This window comes from Lutra lutra, chromosome 4 (assembly GCF_902655055.1).
Source record: "Lutra lutra chromosome 4, mLutLut1.2, whole genome shotgun sequence".
Classification (NCBI taxonomy): domain Eukaryota; kingdom Metazoa; phylum Chordata; class Mammalia; order Carnivora; family Mustelidae; genus Lutra; species Lutra lutra.
Genome location: NC_062281.1, coordinates 7,071,505 through 7,088,030, shown reverse-complemented (window position 1 = coordinate 7,088,030; position 16,526 = coordinate 7,071,505). Strand labels below are relative to the sequence as shown.

At 43.6% G+C, this 16,526-nt stretch overlaps 1 protein-coding gene across 3 annotated transcripts in view; it reads left to right on the top strand.

Annotated features, from left to right (window-relative positions):
• Positions 1 to 16,526, top strand: part of KHDRBS3 (KH RNA binding domain containing, signal transduction associated 3) — a 184,105-nt gene that overhangs the window by 112,149 nt on the left and 55,430 nt on the right. For all 3 annotated transcript variants that reach the window (XR_007126577.1, XM_047725506.1, XM_047725505.1), the window contains exon 6: positions 2,170 to 2,365. Coding sequence is in view for 2 of the 3 variants with exons in the window: in XM_047725506.1 (XP_047581462.1) it covers positions 2,170 to 2,365 (196 nt within the window). In the remaining variant the exon portion in view is untranslated. The remainder of the gene's footprint in view (positions 1 to 2,169; positions 2,366 to 16,526) is intronic.

The window sequence follows — 16,526 nt, the reverse complement described above, 5'->3', positions numbered from 1 at the left end:
CCCTCCTCCCTTTAACCTGCGGCAACCTTGTTTGTTTGATTCTTGTTTGTTTGTTTTTTTAACTCCTCACTAGTTTTTTTCTTTTCCACTGTTTCCTATCATTGGAGTCATACAGTACATAGCCTTGGCTTCATTTAGTTAGAAACATACGTTTTAGGTTCATCCATAGCTTTTCCTGGTTTGTGAGCTCATTTTTCTTCATGACTAAATAATATTCCTTCATATGTGTGCACCCCAGCTTGCTTATCCATCCCCCCCTTAAAGGGCATCTTGTTTGTTTTAGCCACTATGTGTAAAGCTTCAGTAAACATTAATGTGCAGGTTTTTGTGTGGAAGCAAGTTTTCAAATCAGGTGGGTAAATACCTAGGGATACAGGTGCTGGTTGTATTGTATTATCATACAATACCATGTTAACTTCATAAGGAAGTGCCAAACTATCCTCCTGAGTGACCGTACTCTTTCGCATGCCCCCTGGCAATGAATGAGAGCACTTGTCCTTCACATCCTCAACATCAATTGGTATATTCAGTTTCTTTTGATTTTATTTGTTCTGATAGGTTTGTTTTAATTTGCAATTCCCTAATGACAAGTGATATAGAACATTTTTCCCCCCTTTGGTTATTTGCCATCTGTATAACTTCTTCAGTGAGCTGTCTCTTCTTTTGCCCATTTTTTAATTGGATTTTCTTACTGTTGAGTTTCAAAAGTTCTTTGTATATTTTGGACACCGTGTTTTCTATCCGATACATGTTTTGTAGACATTCTCTCCTTTTCTGTGACTTGTCTCTTCATCTCTTAACAGTGTCCTTCTCAGAGGAGAAGTCTTTAATTTTAAGGAAGTTCAGCTTACTAATTTTTATTTCGTAGATTATGTTTTTCATACTGTTTCTAAAAACTCATCATCAAACCCAAGAAATCACACTGATTTCTTGATTTCTTCTGAATTTTCTTCTATAAGTTTTATATTTTATGTGAGGTCTAAAGTCCATTTTGAATTAATTTTTATGAAAGATGTCTCTATGTTCTTTTCTCTCTCTCTCTCTCTTTTGGTAGCATATGGATGTCCATTTGCTTGAGTACTATTTGTTTAAAGGACTTTTTCATAGAATTGTCTTTGCAACTTTGTCAGTAGTCACTTGAATATATTTCTGTGGATCAGTTTCAGGTCTGTCTCTTTTGTCCCACTGTTCTGTGTATCTATTTTTCCATCAATACTTACTACCTTGATTATTATAGCTTTATAATAAGTCTTGAAATCAGATACTGTGATCATCTAAAATTTTCTTCTTCAGTATTGTGATGTCTGTTCTGGGTCTTTTGCCTGTCTATATATTCTCCAGAATGTGTTTGTCAGTCTACAAAGTAGTTCTCAGGAATTTTACTGGATTATATTGAGTATATAATATAGGTCAAGATGGGAAGGATTGGCAACTGAATAGTATTGACTGTAACAATCATTAAGCATGGGATATTTCTTCTTTGATTTATTTCATCAGAGTTTGAATGTTTTCTCAAGCTTTGCTTATGTTGAGCTATTGTTGATACAGCTTGTTTCTTCTGTCCTCTCTGACTTGGAATCTCCTATTTTATGTTAGACATACATAAATAAGTTGAATTCTACTTTAGAAAATACCTGTATTTATTTAACTTAAGAATGGTATTTTAAATTACTGTGTGTTCAATACATTATTTGGGAAGTTACATTTAATTTTCTCTTTCATCGAACTCTGATGTATACTTGTGTTCTCAGTTTGACGATCTTTCTAGCCTCAGTTTCCTTGTCCATAGACAAGTAGAATACAGCCCACTTCATGATGTAGGCATGAAGGTCAGATGTGACTCTGGCCTGGCATCACAAAGAAGTCCTCAGTAGATGAGGGAGCCTTCCCACATGTCCTCGCTTACTACTCTGTGTCTTAGCCAGAAATTGAGTCTTGGGGTTTCTTTGATGTTATAATATTCATGACCGCTGTATAAGCCTTAAACGACTTAACTTCCTTGCAGTATGTAGTTGTTTCTCATTTGCTCTAGTCTCCATTTTGCATTTGATTTCCTTATTTCTTTTTATAGTAATATGGAATGTTGATTTTCCTGAGGTGTAAATGCATGTGAACCATGGCCTGGTAGAGAAATGATGACTATTGCTAACGTGCCCCTCTTGCTTGCAGGGGAAGAGGAGGAGTCACAGCCCGGCCAGTTGGAGTTGGTGTACCACGAGGGACGCCAGCTTCCAGGGGAATCCTTTCCACCCGAGGGCCAGTGAGTCGGGGAAGAGGACTTCTCACTCCCAGAGCAAGAGGAGTTCCCTCAACTGGGTACCGACCTCCACCACCACCCCCAACACAAGAGACGTATGGAGATTATGTAAGTGAAGGAGTCCTGCAGCAGCTGTGCTGATCTGATCGAGCCAGCCACACGCAGCATTGGCTGTCGTAACCAAGTGTCCACCCTCACTTGCTGTAGTCCTCAAAAATGCTACCTTAGTTCAGCAAACGTTTACTGAGTGCCAAATGAGATGTGATACTAGCAGTATAAGAAATGAGAAGAAATAGCCTCTTTTGTCAAGTAACTTACATCTGTGATAGGGAAGATGGATTTGGGTGGTAGGGAGGTTCTAGCCCAGGATCAAGGAGACATGTCATCAATCTCTTACGGGTTTTAATGTAACATTCATTCATGTTCCACTACAGGTTGCCTCTGAGTAATTCAGTCATTTAAAAAAGAATCACCTACATATACCAAGTTGTTTTTACCCTGAAGTGTTTCCTCTTAAGTGCTACTGTTGAATATGGATTCTTAGTTGAAATTTTTTTCAGTGAAGAAAACAAAAGTTCCCAATTTTTTACATTAATGCAAATCAGTATGTGTTTCCATTACCATTTGATAATTCTTTGATACGGTTCATAGACTTACTGAACGTAAGAGAAAGAAAATATATCCATGGAAACTGAGTAGAGGGGAAGGACAGAGGCGTTCTTCAACGAGAATACAAGCCCCCTGGGATTCTTCCTGTGACTTTCGAGTTTAACATAAATAAAGAAAATAAGTGGTGGATGGATGCTTCATGTTAGTGATTGAACGTCTTAAAGAAACAGTACATGAACCGTTGTCAAAGAGAAGCAGTGAGGGTGATGGGGCTGAGGTACAAGAACCGATGGGTTTTCACGTTTTATGTCAGGGAGAGCTCTTGCTGGGTGCCCGGTGGCTCCCTGCATGGTGTCTGGAAGGCTGTGTTCATTCTCTGGGACATCTTCAGCTGCATCAGCAGCCACTGGAAAGATCAAAGTCTTTGTCCTGGATGTACTGAACTTTGTGTCTTTCCCTCGGTGTGCTGTGTCCTCTTGGGCTTCCAGACCTTTGTTGGTGCTGCTCTCTGCTTGGAATCTCATGCTTCCTGCTTGTCAGCTATCCTTAGGGAAAGTCAGAGGAAGTAGGAGCTGCTGTATTGAGCATTACTGCTGGAGTCACATGTCTCTCTCCCACCTACACTGGGACTTCTGGAGGGGCAAGGATGTTTGGCTTGTATCTACGAGCGGCAGAGAATGGATCCTGGGAACTCAGTGAATTTGACAAATAAATCCCATAACACTTTCACCATTTTGCTATTCAGTTGGGAAAGGGTGTGACCTCTATCTCTTCTCCTTATTTTCTTACAGTTTGACACGTTCCTGTGTCCTGATATTCTGACCAAACTGACAATGATAATCATGCCTCAAGCTCTTCCACAGATGCCGCGTCTCCTGAGAATAGCAGAGACTGCAACCGGGGGAAAGTGCTGTTCGGTGTTTGTCGTTTTCCACCTGGGCTTTCTCTTAGGTCTGGATTAATGCAGGTGTGGCTAGATGGTGTCGCCAGACCGTCAGACACAGGGTGTGGGAGGCCTGGATCCTCGGCCCCTGGCGCCGTCAGTATGGTCTGAGTCAGGCAAGCTGCTTGTTGGGCTTTTCAGTCACATTTCAGAAAGAGCTGTTGCCTTCTCCCCATACATTAATTCACCTTTCCACTCAGATGGATTGAATTCCGTCTGTCTCTAGGTGTACACTCTAGTGAATCCAGAATGCAATTAGATGAATTCAAATGAACATTTCTGGAAAAGTTCAAGTCCAGAGGAGAAAGCCGTTAAAACAATTGACTTGAGAAGTATTTGGTTGAGTTAATTTACTGCCCTTCCCACGGACTACCGTGGATGATGCAACAGTGGCCATGCAGAAGAGTCTGTGTGTCCTTCCAGGAGCAGACGGGGTTCAGGAGCTTCGGGGAGAAAGGGAGCTTTCACTTTTCGGGTCCCACACTCAGCTGGCGCTCCTCCAGGTGCGAACTGTGGCTGCGGCCACAGTTCCAGGGTGGCGGCCTCTTCCTCTCCCAGGTAACCGATGGCTGTGTTTCCCGCCCTCATCTGAACTTACGTGGAGTGCGACATAGGCATTTCTGTCACGTCCACACAGCAGCTCTTGCACACACAACTGCTTTCTGAATGTGCTCTAGGTGCTGGAGTAGGGCACATACACAAAAGAAAGATGGCTGACTCTTGAACAACACGGGTTCCAACTGCGTGGGTCCACTTGTATGTGGATTTTTCTGAAAATAATGGTACAGTACTATAGATGTATTTTGTCTTCCTTATGATTTTCTTAATATTTTCTCTGAGTTAGTTTATTATAAGAGTACAGTACTTCATACATGCAACGTTCAGGACATGTGTTAATCAACTATTTATGTTATTGGGAAGGCTTCTGGTCAGCAGTAGGCTATCTATTAGTAGGGCCAGCTGTACTGTCATGAGTACGGCCTCTTCCCCAAGTTGGATTACTATAATGAAGAGTTTGGATTGTGTGCTATACCTTCCCCTCTTGATTTGTATCTGTTACTCCTGGAAACACTTATGGAAGTTAATAGCCAAGAACAAGGATTTTCCCCATGTTGCCTCGCATTTTGCAGACCTTTTATGCTGTTATATACTGAAAGCTTCAATAGCGGAACACGTACACAGCAAACAATGTTGGGAGCTGGTGTGAGGAGGAGACACAGTCCCCTCACCTCTGCGGCTCGCCCTAGTAGCTCTGCCTCTCAGGTGTGCTCTTTTGACCTCAACTCGTTTCCTGACCACAGCTTTGCGGTGTCTGGTATATTCCCAGACATTGGCCATCGGTCCTAACTATCTGAAATCCTGAAGATTATTCACACAACATGCTAAGCTTTGGAGCACGGGAAGGAGAAAATGCCCAGACTTAAAAAAAGAAAATTTAAAAATGTGTTTGTTTGTTTGTGGGACTTTGGAAGAGGTGGATATCCTAAACATTATCCAACTTAGAAAGCTTGAGATCCTATAACGCCCCAGATAGTTCTTCACTCATGCGGCAAGTGGGAAAGTTGGTTGATCTTTAAAATAATCATACCATTGAACTGGAATGAATATAAAGGAGTTTCTAAACTCCTTGAGAATATGGATCCCTCACTTGCCATTCACCTTTGTCTATAACTCCTATCACCTAGTATGCTGTCGGGCACATAGAAGGTCTTTACTAAGTGTTTGCTGAATGTGTGACTGTTCTCAAGACTGAGTTTTAAGGGATACCTGGGTGGCTCAGTCTGTTGAGTCTGTTGGCTCAGGTCAGGATCCCAGAGGCCTGGCATCCGAGTCCCGGGTTGGGTTCCCTGCTCAGCAGGAAGCCTGCTTCTCCCTCTCCCTGTTCTGTTCCCCCTACTTGTGCTCTCTCTGTCTCTCTCTCTTCACTGTTGGCATATAGCTGTATAGTGTAGTCATTAGTATACATCTGTTTCTCAGCAGATTATAAACTTCTAAGGAAAAACACTCTCTTGCCTGTAGCATAGTTTCCGGCACATAATATGCACTTAGTAAATCTTTACTGGATTAGAGACCCGATAAGTTTTCCTAATGAAGGTTACCATTGATCTTTTCCAAGTCATTACTGTAACCATCCGATGGGAAGCAGTGTGAGAGTTGGCATTTGAAAAAACATCTTGCCTTAGTTATCCCTGTCCCTGGTGTTCAAAGGGCAGTTACAGGTTACAAAGAGATAAGACTAATTCTGTGTAGCTCCTGAAAGTTGCAGAGTAACATAATTCTTATCTCAGTATAAGAATGAACTTTCCAGACGATGTAATATTTAATGAGAAGCTACTCTCCACAAGGCATTTTCATGTATGTTCTGTCATGTTCTTCTCATAGCCACTCAGTGAGATGTTATGATCTGTTGTGCAAGTGAGAAGTTAAGTGTCTCGCCTAAAGTTGTGTGGCAGATAAAGGAGGAGCAGATGCGGGATTCAGGACTCAGGGGCTGTCTCGAACAGTCAGTGCTTTATGAAGAACCGTGTTCTAGTAGATGAGACTGTAGGCTCTTCTCCTCTTTGGAGAAAATGTAGCGGCAACCTCGTCTTGCTTCCCCAGGACGGTGGGCCAGGTGACAAGAGATTGTGTCAGATGACCCCTGTGGCCTGGCCGTGTAATCAGCCACTTGTGTTAAGCTACCTTAACTAGATAAATGGAAATTCCTAGGAAATTCCTAAATAATTAGGAAAAACAGGATGGGTTTAGGAATTTTAAAAATAATAAATGACAATAGTGTTGTATTTACTAGCAAAAAAAAATAGTTTTTTCTTTAAGAGTTTCAGAGCACCTGTAACTCTCAAAAAGACGTGTCATTCCTCTGGAACTCAGAAATGTGATTTTTAAAGATCCTCCTCAAAGTACATCCATAGTGATTAAATGTTTTATTTCTATGAACTTGTTTGGTTCTATCCAACCAATTCAGTTTGCTTTTCATTTTAACTTCCACTTAACATTTATTATCTGAGGACATTATTTCCAGAATAAAAGACAAAAAATCCTATCAGTTGCTTATTTAAACCAAAAAGGGGGTAACATCCTATTCCTTCAGATCCTGCCACAGCTGCTACTTTTTTGAGAAAGCATACGTTTCAGTCCTTAAAATACTCCGTGTTCTTCAGAGTACGTGCGCCAGCCTGAAGGGATCCCCGCATGGCACTAGGCTTAAACACTCAGCAAGTGGTGAGCATTACAGTGGCCGTTATAAGAATACGCTTGATTAGCCCCAGTGAGAAAGCTTGATAATTTGAAGGTATTTCCTTGTCAAAATGTGACTATTGAAATTGGACTGATTTTTCTCAAGGTGTATATGCGAAGATATTTGATCATTTATAATGTCACCTGGGCCAACTGTTCTTCATCACAGTCACTGTCACAAATGCTCCCTGAGCATGTGTCCTTGAGAAGAACATCTGTTAGTAAATCAGTCTGCTGCTCTGCGAGGAGATGAGCGTGAGGAGAGGGCAGGCGACAGGCAGTGGCCGTGCGTGAGGAACAGACTCTCCATTGGGGAGACCAGATCCTCCCGTCGGTGAACGCTTGTCTTTTAAGAGTAACTCTAAGGAAACAAGACAATTCAAAATGATTAGCTTTTTTTTCCAGGAGAGAAGAAAACAGATAATGGATATGTTTCCAACCATTTGCCAAGAAATTTGGGACCTTCTGCTCCACTTTTAACTTAGTAAAATTAGACATAATTACTGTAACTTCTCATCTCTTTTTTGAGAACAAGAAGTACCTCTTCCCCAAAATGACATTGATTCATTACTTGTGTCCAAATAATTAAATAACTGACAAAGTAATTAACATAACCCAGAATACATTCAATGAGAGCACTTTAACAATTCAAAGTGTTGGTGTAATTACATAGAAAGACATGTCTGATGCTTCCTGGCAGAGCCCAATTTACATATGAATTTCTAAAATGAAACCAGTTTTGATAAATCACTTTAGGCTCCACATGCAGAGAAAACACACAATCAAAATAGATCCATGTTCTTTAAACGCTCACTATCTTTTATTGTTGCTGAAAAATGTCTGTTTCCATGATTTCACCTAACACTGCATGTTTGTGGGGTGCTTGGGGGGCTCAGTGGGTTAAGCCTCTGCCTTTGCCTTGGTTCATGGTCTCAGGGTCCTGGGATCGAGTCCCTCATCAGGCTCCCTGCTCGGCGGGGAGCCTGCTTTCCCTTCTCTGCCTGCCTCTCTGCCTACTTGTGCTCTCTCTCTGTCAAATAAATAAATCTTTTAAACAACAACAACAACAACAACAACAAACCCCGCTTGTTTGTAACTACTTGATCTAAATCTCCAACTCTCGCCTCTCCCTTGCGTGCCCTCCAGTGTCCACCTCCTGTGTCTTTCTGTTCCAGAGTGCCACACAGCACTGTCAAAGCTGTGGCCTAGGCCAGCCCCGTGGGCTCACAGAGGCTGGTGAGGGTGGACGGCATATCCCCAGGCGGCAGGGTCTCACCCGTGCCTCTTCTCGTTCCCTATAAGCAGACAGCAAACAGAGTCTTTTCACATCTGCATCGCTCTTTGGTCTCCAGCTCCTCATGTCACCCCAGGGCATTTGCCCTCCTCGGGAGACACCCCTCCCTCGCAGCATCCCGCTCACATGCTGTGACCATATCCTCCAAGAGCACCTGCACTTCTCCCAGTCTCACCTGTCTGTAATGCTTGTCCCCATGTCTCACCTGCCACCAGCTTTCCATCAGTCCTCTCCTATCCCTCTGCCTCCTCTCCCCTATCCTCTTCCCTCCTCTCCTCTTCCCTCCCCACCCTCCCTCTCTTCTCTTTTCCTCTCTTCTCTCACTTCTCCTCTGAGTTTGCCCAAAGCCTGCCACAGGCCTGACAGTTTAGAGATCATACATTAACATGTGGAGGGTGGTCTTTGTTACGGCCAATGAATGGTGTCATTCCATGTGTCATGTGCACTGTTAAATATACTTAGTGAAGTAAAATTAAGTATCTGGCACCAATTTTAGCAGCATAGCATGGCTCATTTAGTGAACTAATAAATGTGGAAGACAATGCAATTTAATAAAGAGAACGTTACTTTGTGAGACAAGTACTTGGTTTCTTGTCTCCGTTCTTATCAGTGTCACCATTGTTTCGTATGCAAATTGTTTAACCCTTTTGGGCGTTGGTTTCTATGACTACAAAGTGCCAGTCATGGTACTTCACCCAAAGAACCAGTAGGTTAGGCCAGACACCGTCCTAACATTTTTTTTTTTAAGATTTTATTTATTTATTTGACAGACAGAGATCACAAGCAGGCAGAGAGAGAGAGGAGGAAGCAGGCTCCCCGCTGAGCAGAGAGCCTGACGCAGGGCTCGATCCCAGGACCCTGGGATCATGACCTGAGCTGAAAGCAGAGGCTTTAACCTACTGAGCCACCCAGGCGCCCCCCCGTCCTAACTTCTTTTCCAACTTTAAAATTCTGTAATTGGTTGTTTTCTGAAGCTTTCTTCATTCTGTCACCCAGAAATGCTTTTTCTAATAAGTAACTACATTTTCATCAGCTAGAAATCTTGGTACTGAAAAGAAAGTCACAGAACAAACACAGCAAACTATATTTTAATGGAAGTAACAAGCTGAAAGTGGAAAGTGAGTGAGTGGCTCTGAGTCTCTTGAATTCTAGAAGTTTTGAAAAATGTTTTAAAAATGAGAGTTCTTTTCAAGTGCATACTCACCATTCAAGATGTACAAACTCAGATCATCTTAGAAGCTTTAATCATTTATTCTTTTCTAACTCATTTAATTATGCCCATGTCACCCATCTATTTCTTCATAGGAAGTACGTGCCAGTCAGTGATGTCCCCGATATCTTCATGTGAATCGCTGTAGGCTTTGGAGGCTGAGCTGATGGGTTGATCCCCTTTAAACATAAACATGGTAGGGCATTCTAGAAGTCCTTTAACTTCTTCAGAATATGGAAGCTCTGCAGGTACTTGATATGCTCTGATTATCCCTCTGGGATGCCTCCCTCATGGGGTGCAGTCGTGCCTACTTGCAAGAGGCGAGGGACGGCCGGGCACATGGAGGGCCCCCCCCAGAGCCGGTGCTCTGCCCCGTGGGGATGGGGCTTCTCAGGACTGTCTTGTGCAGCTCTTAGGGGGCATTTCCTCACAGGACATCTGCCGTTCACTTAATCCAGGTTTAAAAAGTCAGAGACAGTTTTGAATGGGAGCAGAAATCTGAACCGTGGGTTTCACAAGCAGACATGCCTCTTCTGCCTGTTCTCCCGCATCACGGCGCAGTAACGCTGCAGCAGATGAAGCTGGCTTGAAGCAGGAAGCCTGCTCCCGCCATAGTCGGTGTCCCCTCCAACACCTGGTCATGCAGGGACTGCCACGGACTCTTTTGCCAGAGGGATAAACTCTTCCAAATTTTCGGTGACTGGAAACATCCGTGCAGAACGAAATGCAGTGTTTGAACATACATGTAAATCTGTGATGTAGATTTTGTTCTGAAGACTTGGTGAAGCCATTGTCCTCCTTCATTTGTGAGCTCACCTGGAGTTTCGATTACATGACTAGTTTGGGGACTTTAGTTACAGAAGAACGTTGTACCGTTGGCAAATTTTCCCAGTGCAGTGACTACTGGCATAATTTTTTGACAGTTAACTAATCTCTAAATTGTTTCAATTATCTTGTTTTCCATAGTGAGAAATTTAATTAAAACAGAGTACAGATTGTGAAAAGGTTATTTATGAAAATGCATTTTAAATGTGAATTGAAAAGCCTAGGGACACCTTTTTATTTTAGATAAAAAGATGAAGGTTCTGTAATTTTTCACATTCATTTTACCAGAAGCAAGAGCCACATGCAATTTACTTGAAGTGTCTGTCAGGACCTTCATAAGTTGATCTCTTTCCTAAATTTTTGGGAAGTTGACCTATTTTGGAAACGCAGAACTTTGAGAAATGATTTCAGATTTTAAATTTATGTATTTAGAGGTTTTTTTTTTTGTTTGTTTGTTTTTTGTTTTTTTTCTTCTCTGTATTTTAAACAAACCAACCAGAAAAGCATTTTAAGAGCATGGAGAACTCTGGAATGACAGTGTCTCTAGGGCATGGAGAACAATTTTTGCCTCTGCAGTGAGGGCTTGCCCATTGAAGTGAGCGAGCGATGATGGTTGTATCTGAGCTACCGGGATGGAGGTGTCGTGTCCCTCAAGTGAATTAGGGCTGCGGCAGGGAGGGGCTTGAGAACCATGGGAATGGGCCTCTGTTATATGGATCCCCTACAAGAACCTGCCATCTTAGTTTTGTCATTTTCTTCGCACATTAACCAGCGTTCATCGAACTCCATCCCTGCGTTCAAGCAGATCAGGGTCTAGGAAGACACACTGTTACTGTCCCTGCTTTGAACCCGCCCATGACCCTGTCTGTTTCAGGTGGTGGTTCTTTGTCATGTCCATGTGTAAACACCCTACTTAAGATACTTTCTTAGAACAATGTGATCAGGGGCGCCTGGGTGGCTCAGTGGGTTAAAGCGTCTGCTTTTGGCTCAGGTCATGATCCCAGGGTCCTGGGATCGAGCCCCGCATCAGGCTCTCTGCTCAGCGGGGAGCCTGCTTCCTCCTCTCTCTCTCTCTGCCTGCCTCTCTGCCTACTTGTGATCTCTGTCTGTCAAATAAATAAATAAAATCTTTAAAAAAAAAAAAAAAGAACAATGTGATCATTCCCTTCACTTATATCATTATTTTCCTTACATTTCTAGTTATTGATGATAGATGCCATGGCTTTTTAATCCATAGTGCCCATCACGTAGTAATCAATATTTGATTTCTTTTTTTTTTTTTAAAGATTTTATTTATTTATTTGACAAAGGGAGAGAGATCACAAGTAGGCAGAGAGGCAGGAAGAAGCAAGCTCCCTGCTGAGCAGAGAGCCCGACGTGGGGCTCGATCCCAGGACCATGGGATCATGACCTGAGCTGAAGGCAGAGGCTTAACCCACTGACCCACCCAGGCGCCCCAATATTTGATTTCTTAATACAGCAAAGGAAACACACACATACAGAGTATTTCAGGAGGACCAATCAGGGAAGACTGCTGCTTGATGGAACGTGGAAAGACTTCTGGAGACAGCAGACCAAACAGAGAAAGGCGCTAGCAGCATTCAGGCAGGCAGAGACCCACGGGAGGCGCCAGTGGATGTTGGGGAGGCCGGTGGAGGCACGGCCAGCAGAGGCGTGGCCAGCAGAGGCGTGGCCAGCAGAGGCGTGGCCAGCAGAGGCGTGGCGGTGCCATCTTACTGATGAGGTTTATTATCGTCTTTATCTTTATCCTTTTGCTTTCATCCAGTTCGTTAGCAGAGTGTGAGGTCATAACGGGACATGGAACCTTGAAAGATATATTTCAGGGCTAAAGTACACTGTCAAGTTGGGTAACACGTGCGGAAGGCCGGCTGGCCGTCCAGCTGTGTCCTCGGAATGTGGCCCTGTCCCGGGGAGCTGATTATAGTACAGGGTCTGATCCTCTGTTTTATGGGGATGAGCCCTGTATTTATCGCCATAGTTACAAACAAAGGCTGGAGTCAGACTGACTAGATTCACATCTTTGCTGTGTCTTTAATTGCTGTGTAATTTGGGTGAATTTCTTATCTGCTCTATCCCTCAGTCCCTGATTTTAAGTGGAAATATTAGTACTTATTTAACACATACTGTTATGAAGATTAGACAGATTAACATATGGAAAGTATCTAGGGGCACCCGGTGGCTCAGTGGGTTAACGAGCTGGCTCTTAGTTTCCCACTCAGGTCATGACCTTCTGGTTGTGGGATGGAGCCTGGGTAGACATCCCCCCTCCCCCGCTCTCCCAATGGGGCTGCCATGCTTAGCAGGGAGCTGCTAGAGGAGTCTTTCTCACTCTGCCCTTCTCCCCTGCTCATGCTCTTTTTCACTCTATCTCAAATAAATAAATCTTTGAAAAAATGTATTTAAAATAGTGCCTGGCACGTAAAAAGTAGTCTATAAGTCATTTTGGTTTTGGCTCAGAAATCTCAGTTCTTCAGTTTACCAAGTAGCTCTGTCTTTCATGCCAGACCCTTGCTAACTGTGCCCAGGACATTGATACAGCAGTCCCTCTTTAACTGCGGAGGGTTTGTCCCAGGACCCCCGGGGCATGCTGAAGCCGCAGATACTATTCAATGCTACAGTCACTGTTTTTTCCTGTTCACAAACCAATGATAAAGCTTAATGTATGAATGAGGCCCCTAGGAGATTAACAACAACAATAATAGTTACTGCAGTATACTGTAATGAAGGCTATGTGAATGTGATCTCTCTCTCAAAATATCTTATTGTGCTGTGCACCCTTCTTCTTGGGAGGATGTGGGGCAATAAAAGGTCCATGTGGCCAGATGGAGCGAGGGGAGTGACGCAGGCCTGTGACGTAGCGGGAGGCTACTATTGGCCTTCTGACAAGGGGTCACGAGGAGGATCATCTGCTTCTGGCCTGTGGTGGACTGTAGGAAACCACAACCTCAGAAAGCGAAATCTTGGATAAGTGGGGATTACTGTTTACGATAAGTATAATACCCAGTGCTGTTCACACTTACGAAAATAGTTAAAAAGATAATTTCCAGTTTTAAATGGAACGGGGTACAATAGGAGTTCTCCTCTGCTGCTGTGGAAACGCAGGCTGATACTAGTTCGGAAACCTATTTGACACCCCTGCTAAAGCTGCACACGTGCTTCCCTGAGACCCCGCGGTGCTGCTCCTGGGAACGTACGAGGACGCACACAACACTTGTGCAAGAGCCACGTAGGCAAAAACTAGAAAGAAGCCAAATACCTTTCAGAACAAGAGTAGATAAACCAGCCGCCGTGTGACGATACAGATCGGTACTTTCAGGCAGCGAGAAAGGAACCAGCCGCTGAAGCTCCCTCTGATGACAAGGACAGATCTCAGGGCACTGTGCTGGGCAGAGCAGTAGTCACCCGGATTCCACTGACAGAAAGCTCAAGCTCACTTGATGGTGGTTACTGCCTGGGGGAGGTTGTAACTGAGGACAGGTTTGGGGGCGGCCTCGCTGTGGGGGCGGGGCGTTCTGGTTCTTAATCCGAGTGCTGGTTACCTGCTCTGCACACTCACTAAGCCGCGCACTTGGGGTTTGTACCTTTTTATGCCTTGTTGTATACTTGGATAAATGGTTTTAAAATATGACCAATTTGTGTCTGAAGAATGCTATACCAGACAGACCCAATAGTCTCTCCATCACACAACAGCACGACTTCCTGCAGGCCTATCTGCCCTTAGACCAGGTGGTAACCCGAAGGTTTCTCTGCCTGGAAGCTAAGCACGGAGCAGTCTAGTGCTAACAGTGTAAACTCTGATAGTCTGGGGCTTCGGTTTCCTTGTGGAGGAAGCTGTGTTCTGTGCCGTAGGTGTGCATTTCTGTGTTCCAGGAGGCCCTTCTTCCTGGTGACGTTGGAGTCCCTTGGTGCCTCCCTCCTGGCCAGCTGTCGTTCTCACAGGAGCTGTCTTCTCACTGGGAAGAGTGAGTGAATGAATCTACAGCTGTTGGTCATTCATTATTGACCCACTGATTCAGAAAGGATTTACTGAATGCTTCCTCCTGTTGGGACTCAGAGAACATGGTGGCCCAAAAGACAGGGAGACCCCATTCATGAGAGTCTGCTCCAGACCTTGCCGAGAGTGGCTGGGAGGGGTGAAACAGAAGCAACAAAGAAAACGTCTTTGGAGGTATAAGAGCTAGCAAAATACAAACAAACCAAATGCTAGCTAGCCTCTTGAGGAACGCCAAAGAGGTGAGCTCAGCATTTTTGAGCACATTTTCCCTTGGGCAGCCTTTCTCAGCTGGGCTGCCTCATCTCTATCATGGGATATAGCAAATGGTGCTAGGAAAGTACTGCCTTTCTAGATGCATGGGAAAGAAGTGAATTCACTTTGTACACAGTGGGTGTGGGGTATTGGGCTTTATTCTCTGGTAGAACCCTGCTTGAGAACCCCTGGGGGGCCTTCTGCCAGTTCCTGAAGAGGTAGCTGAGAAGGTAATTGAGCTTTAAAAAACCTGAAGTTTGGAAAGGTTTAAAAAAAAAAAACAAAACTGGAATTTAAGGCCCCTAGGTTTGGGTGCAGAGGGTTGATAACCCTGTAGGCTTTGCATTGGAGCTCAGAGAAGCACTTACGCGGGAAGGCTGTTTGGAGGTCCCAGTCCCTCTGGGCTAAGGCTAAGCTGGAATTGCTAATTCTCCTATCCTCCCACCCAAAGCAAATATAAATTCTCTCCGGAGAAATATGTAACATAGACTTTAAATTTTTTCTGTAATTTTTCATATATAAATAAAAGTTGAAGTCACCATAATAAAAAACAGAAAAAAAAATAGAGATAGTAGATTCAGATATCAGATATAAACTTTAAAGTAACTCTATGTTCTGTATCATCTAGGAATTAAAAGATGAGATTGATGGTTTAAGCAGAGAACTGGAAAATACAAATACAGAAAGCAGATATTCTAGAACTATAAAATAAAAAAAAGAACTAAGTAAATGGTTTTTAGCAGATTAGATGCAGATGAAGGAAGAAACAGTATTGAAGAAGTCAAGTCAAATGAAGCAGAAAGACAAATCTCAGACAACACAGAAACTCTCATGAGGCCCAGAAGCTTCTGGTGGCCACCTCCCTCACTTCAAGTCCTGCAGGTCCCAGGTGACCTGGCTCCTGCCTTCCTCTGGCTCACTCAACCTGGCTGACTCTACCTCTGGACCTTTGTGCTTGTCGTTCATCCTGCCTGAAATCTACCCCCCACCTCCTTAAACAAATCTGCATAAGCAGCTCCTCACTCCCTTCACACTGGTACTGGAGTCCTTGCTTAAGGCTCCTCTGGCTGCCTCCCCCACCTCCCCCCTGCCATCTTTGGGATGCTTGGTTTTCTCTGTCTGCCGCCCCACCAGAATGTCAGCCCCCCAGGGACAAGGATGCATTTTGGTTTTGTTTGTTTGGTACTGTGTCCCCCGTGCTTGGAGAGATGCCTGGCAAGTAGTAGGCATTCAACAAATGCCCACCTCCTTTGGAAAGCAGAAAAATAGATGTAAAAATCTTCAGCATGATGTGCATAATGTGGCCTTAATGCAGTTTAGTAACTCCCCTTTCTTCCATCCTCTTGGGATTTCTGGTTTAATTTGGTTTTCTTTAATATTCTGTGTACAGTTTTCCTTTCCCTTGTTTGTGGAATTGCTAGGTTAACTTAACCTCTTTGTTATCTAATTTTCCTTTATTGTGTTTTTGAACACCTTGTCAAATCCAGACAGATATAATTGTGCCTGCTAGGTATGAGCTGAGAGGAAAGAAATCGTTCTGTGAATGACTGACGTAGCTCTGTTTTCCCAAGCTGGGTTCACTTGTGGAGAGGATCACAGCTGGTCGTGGGCAACTGCTGCTTCATCCAGAACCATGGCGGCACCAGCATTTGCTGAATGGACACACAGACATTGCTGTTTTAGACAAAGTTATAAGAATTTATCACATTCTATAAAAGACAAATCCATGGATAGCTCTGCTGTTTCTCTGGCTTAAGAGTTTGAGAATGTTAAAAGGGATAGATCCTTAAATAAATCTACATTTATTGGGCGAGTACTGTGTCAAGCGGGTTTCATATATACTTTCTGGTTAATCCATCTACAACCGTTGGAAATAACCATAAC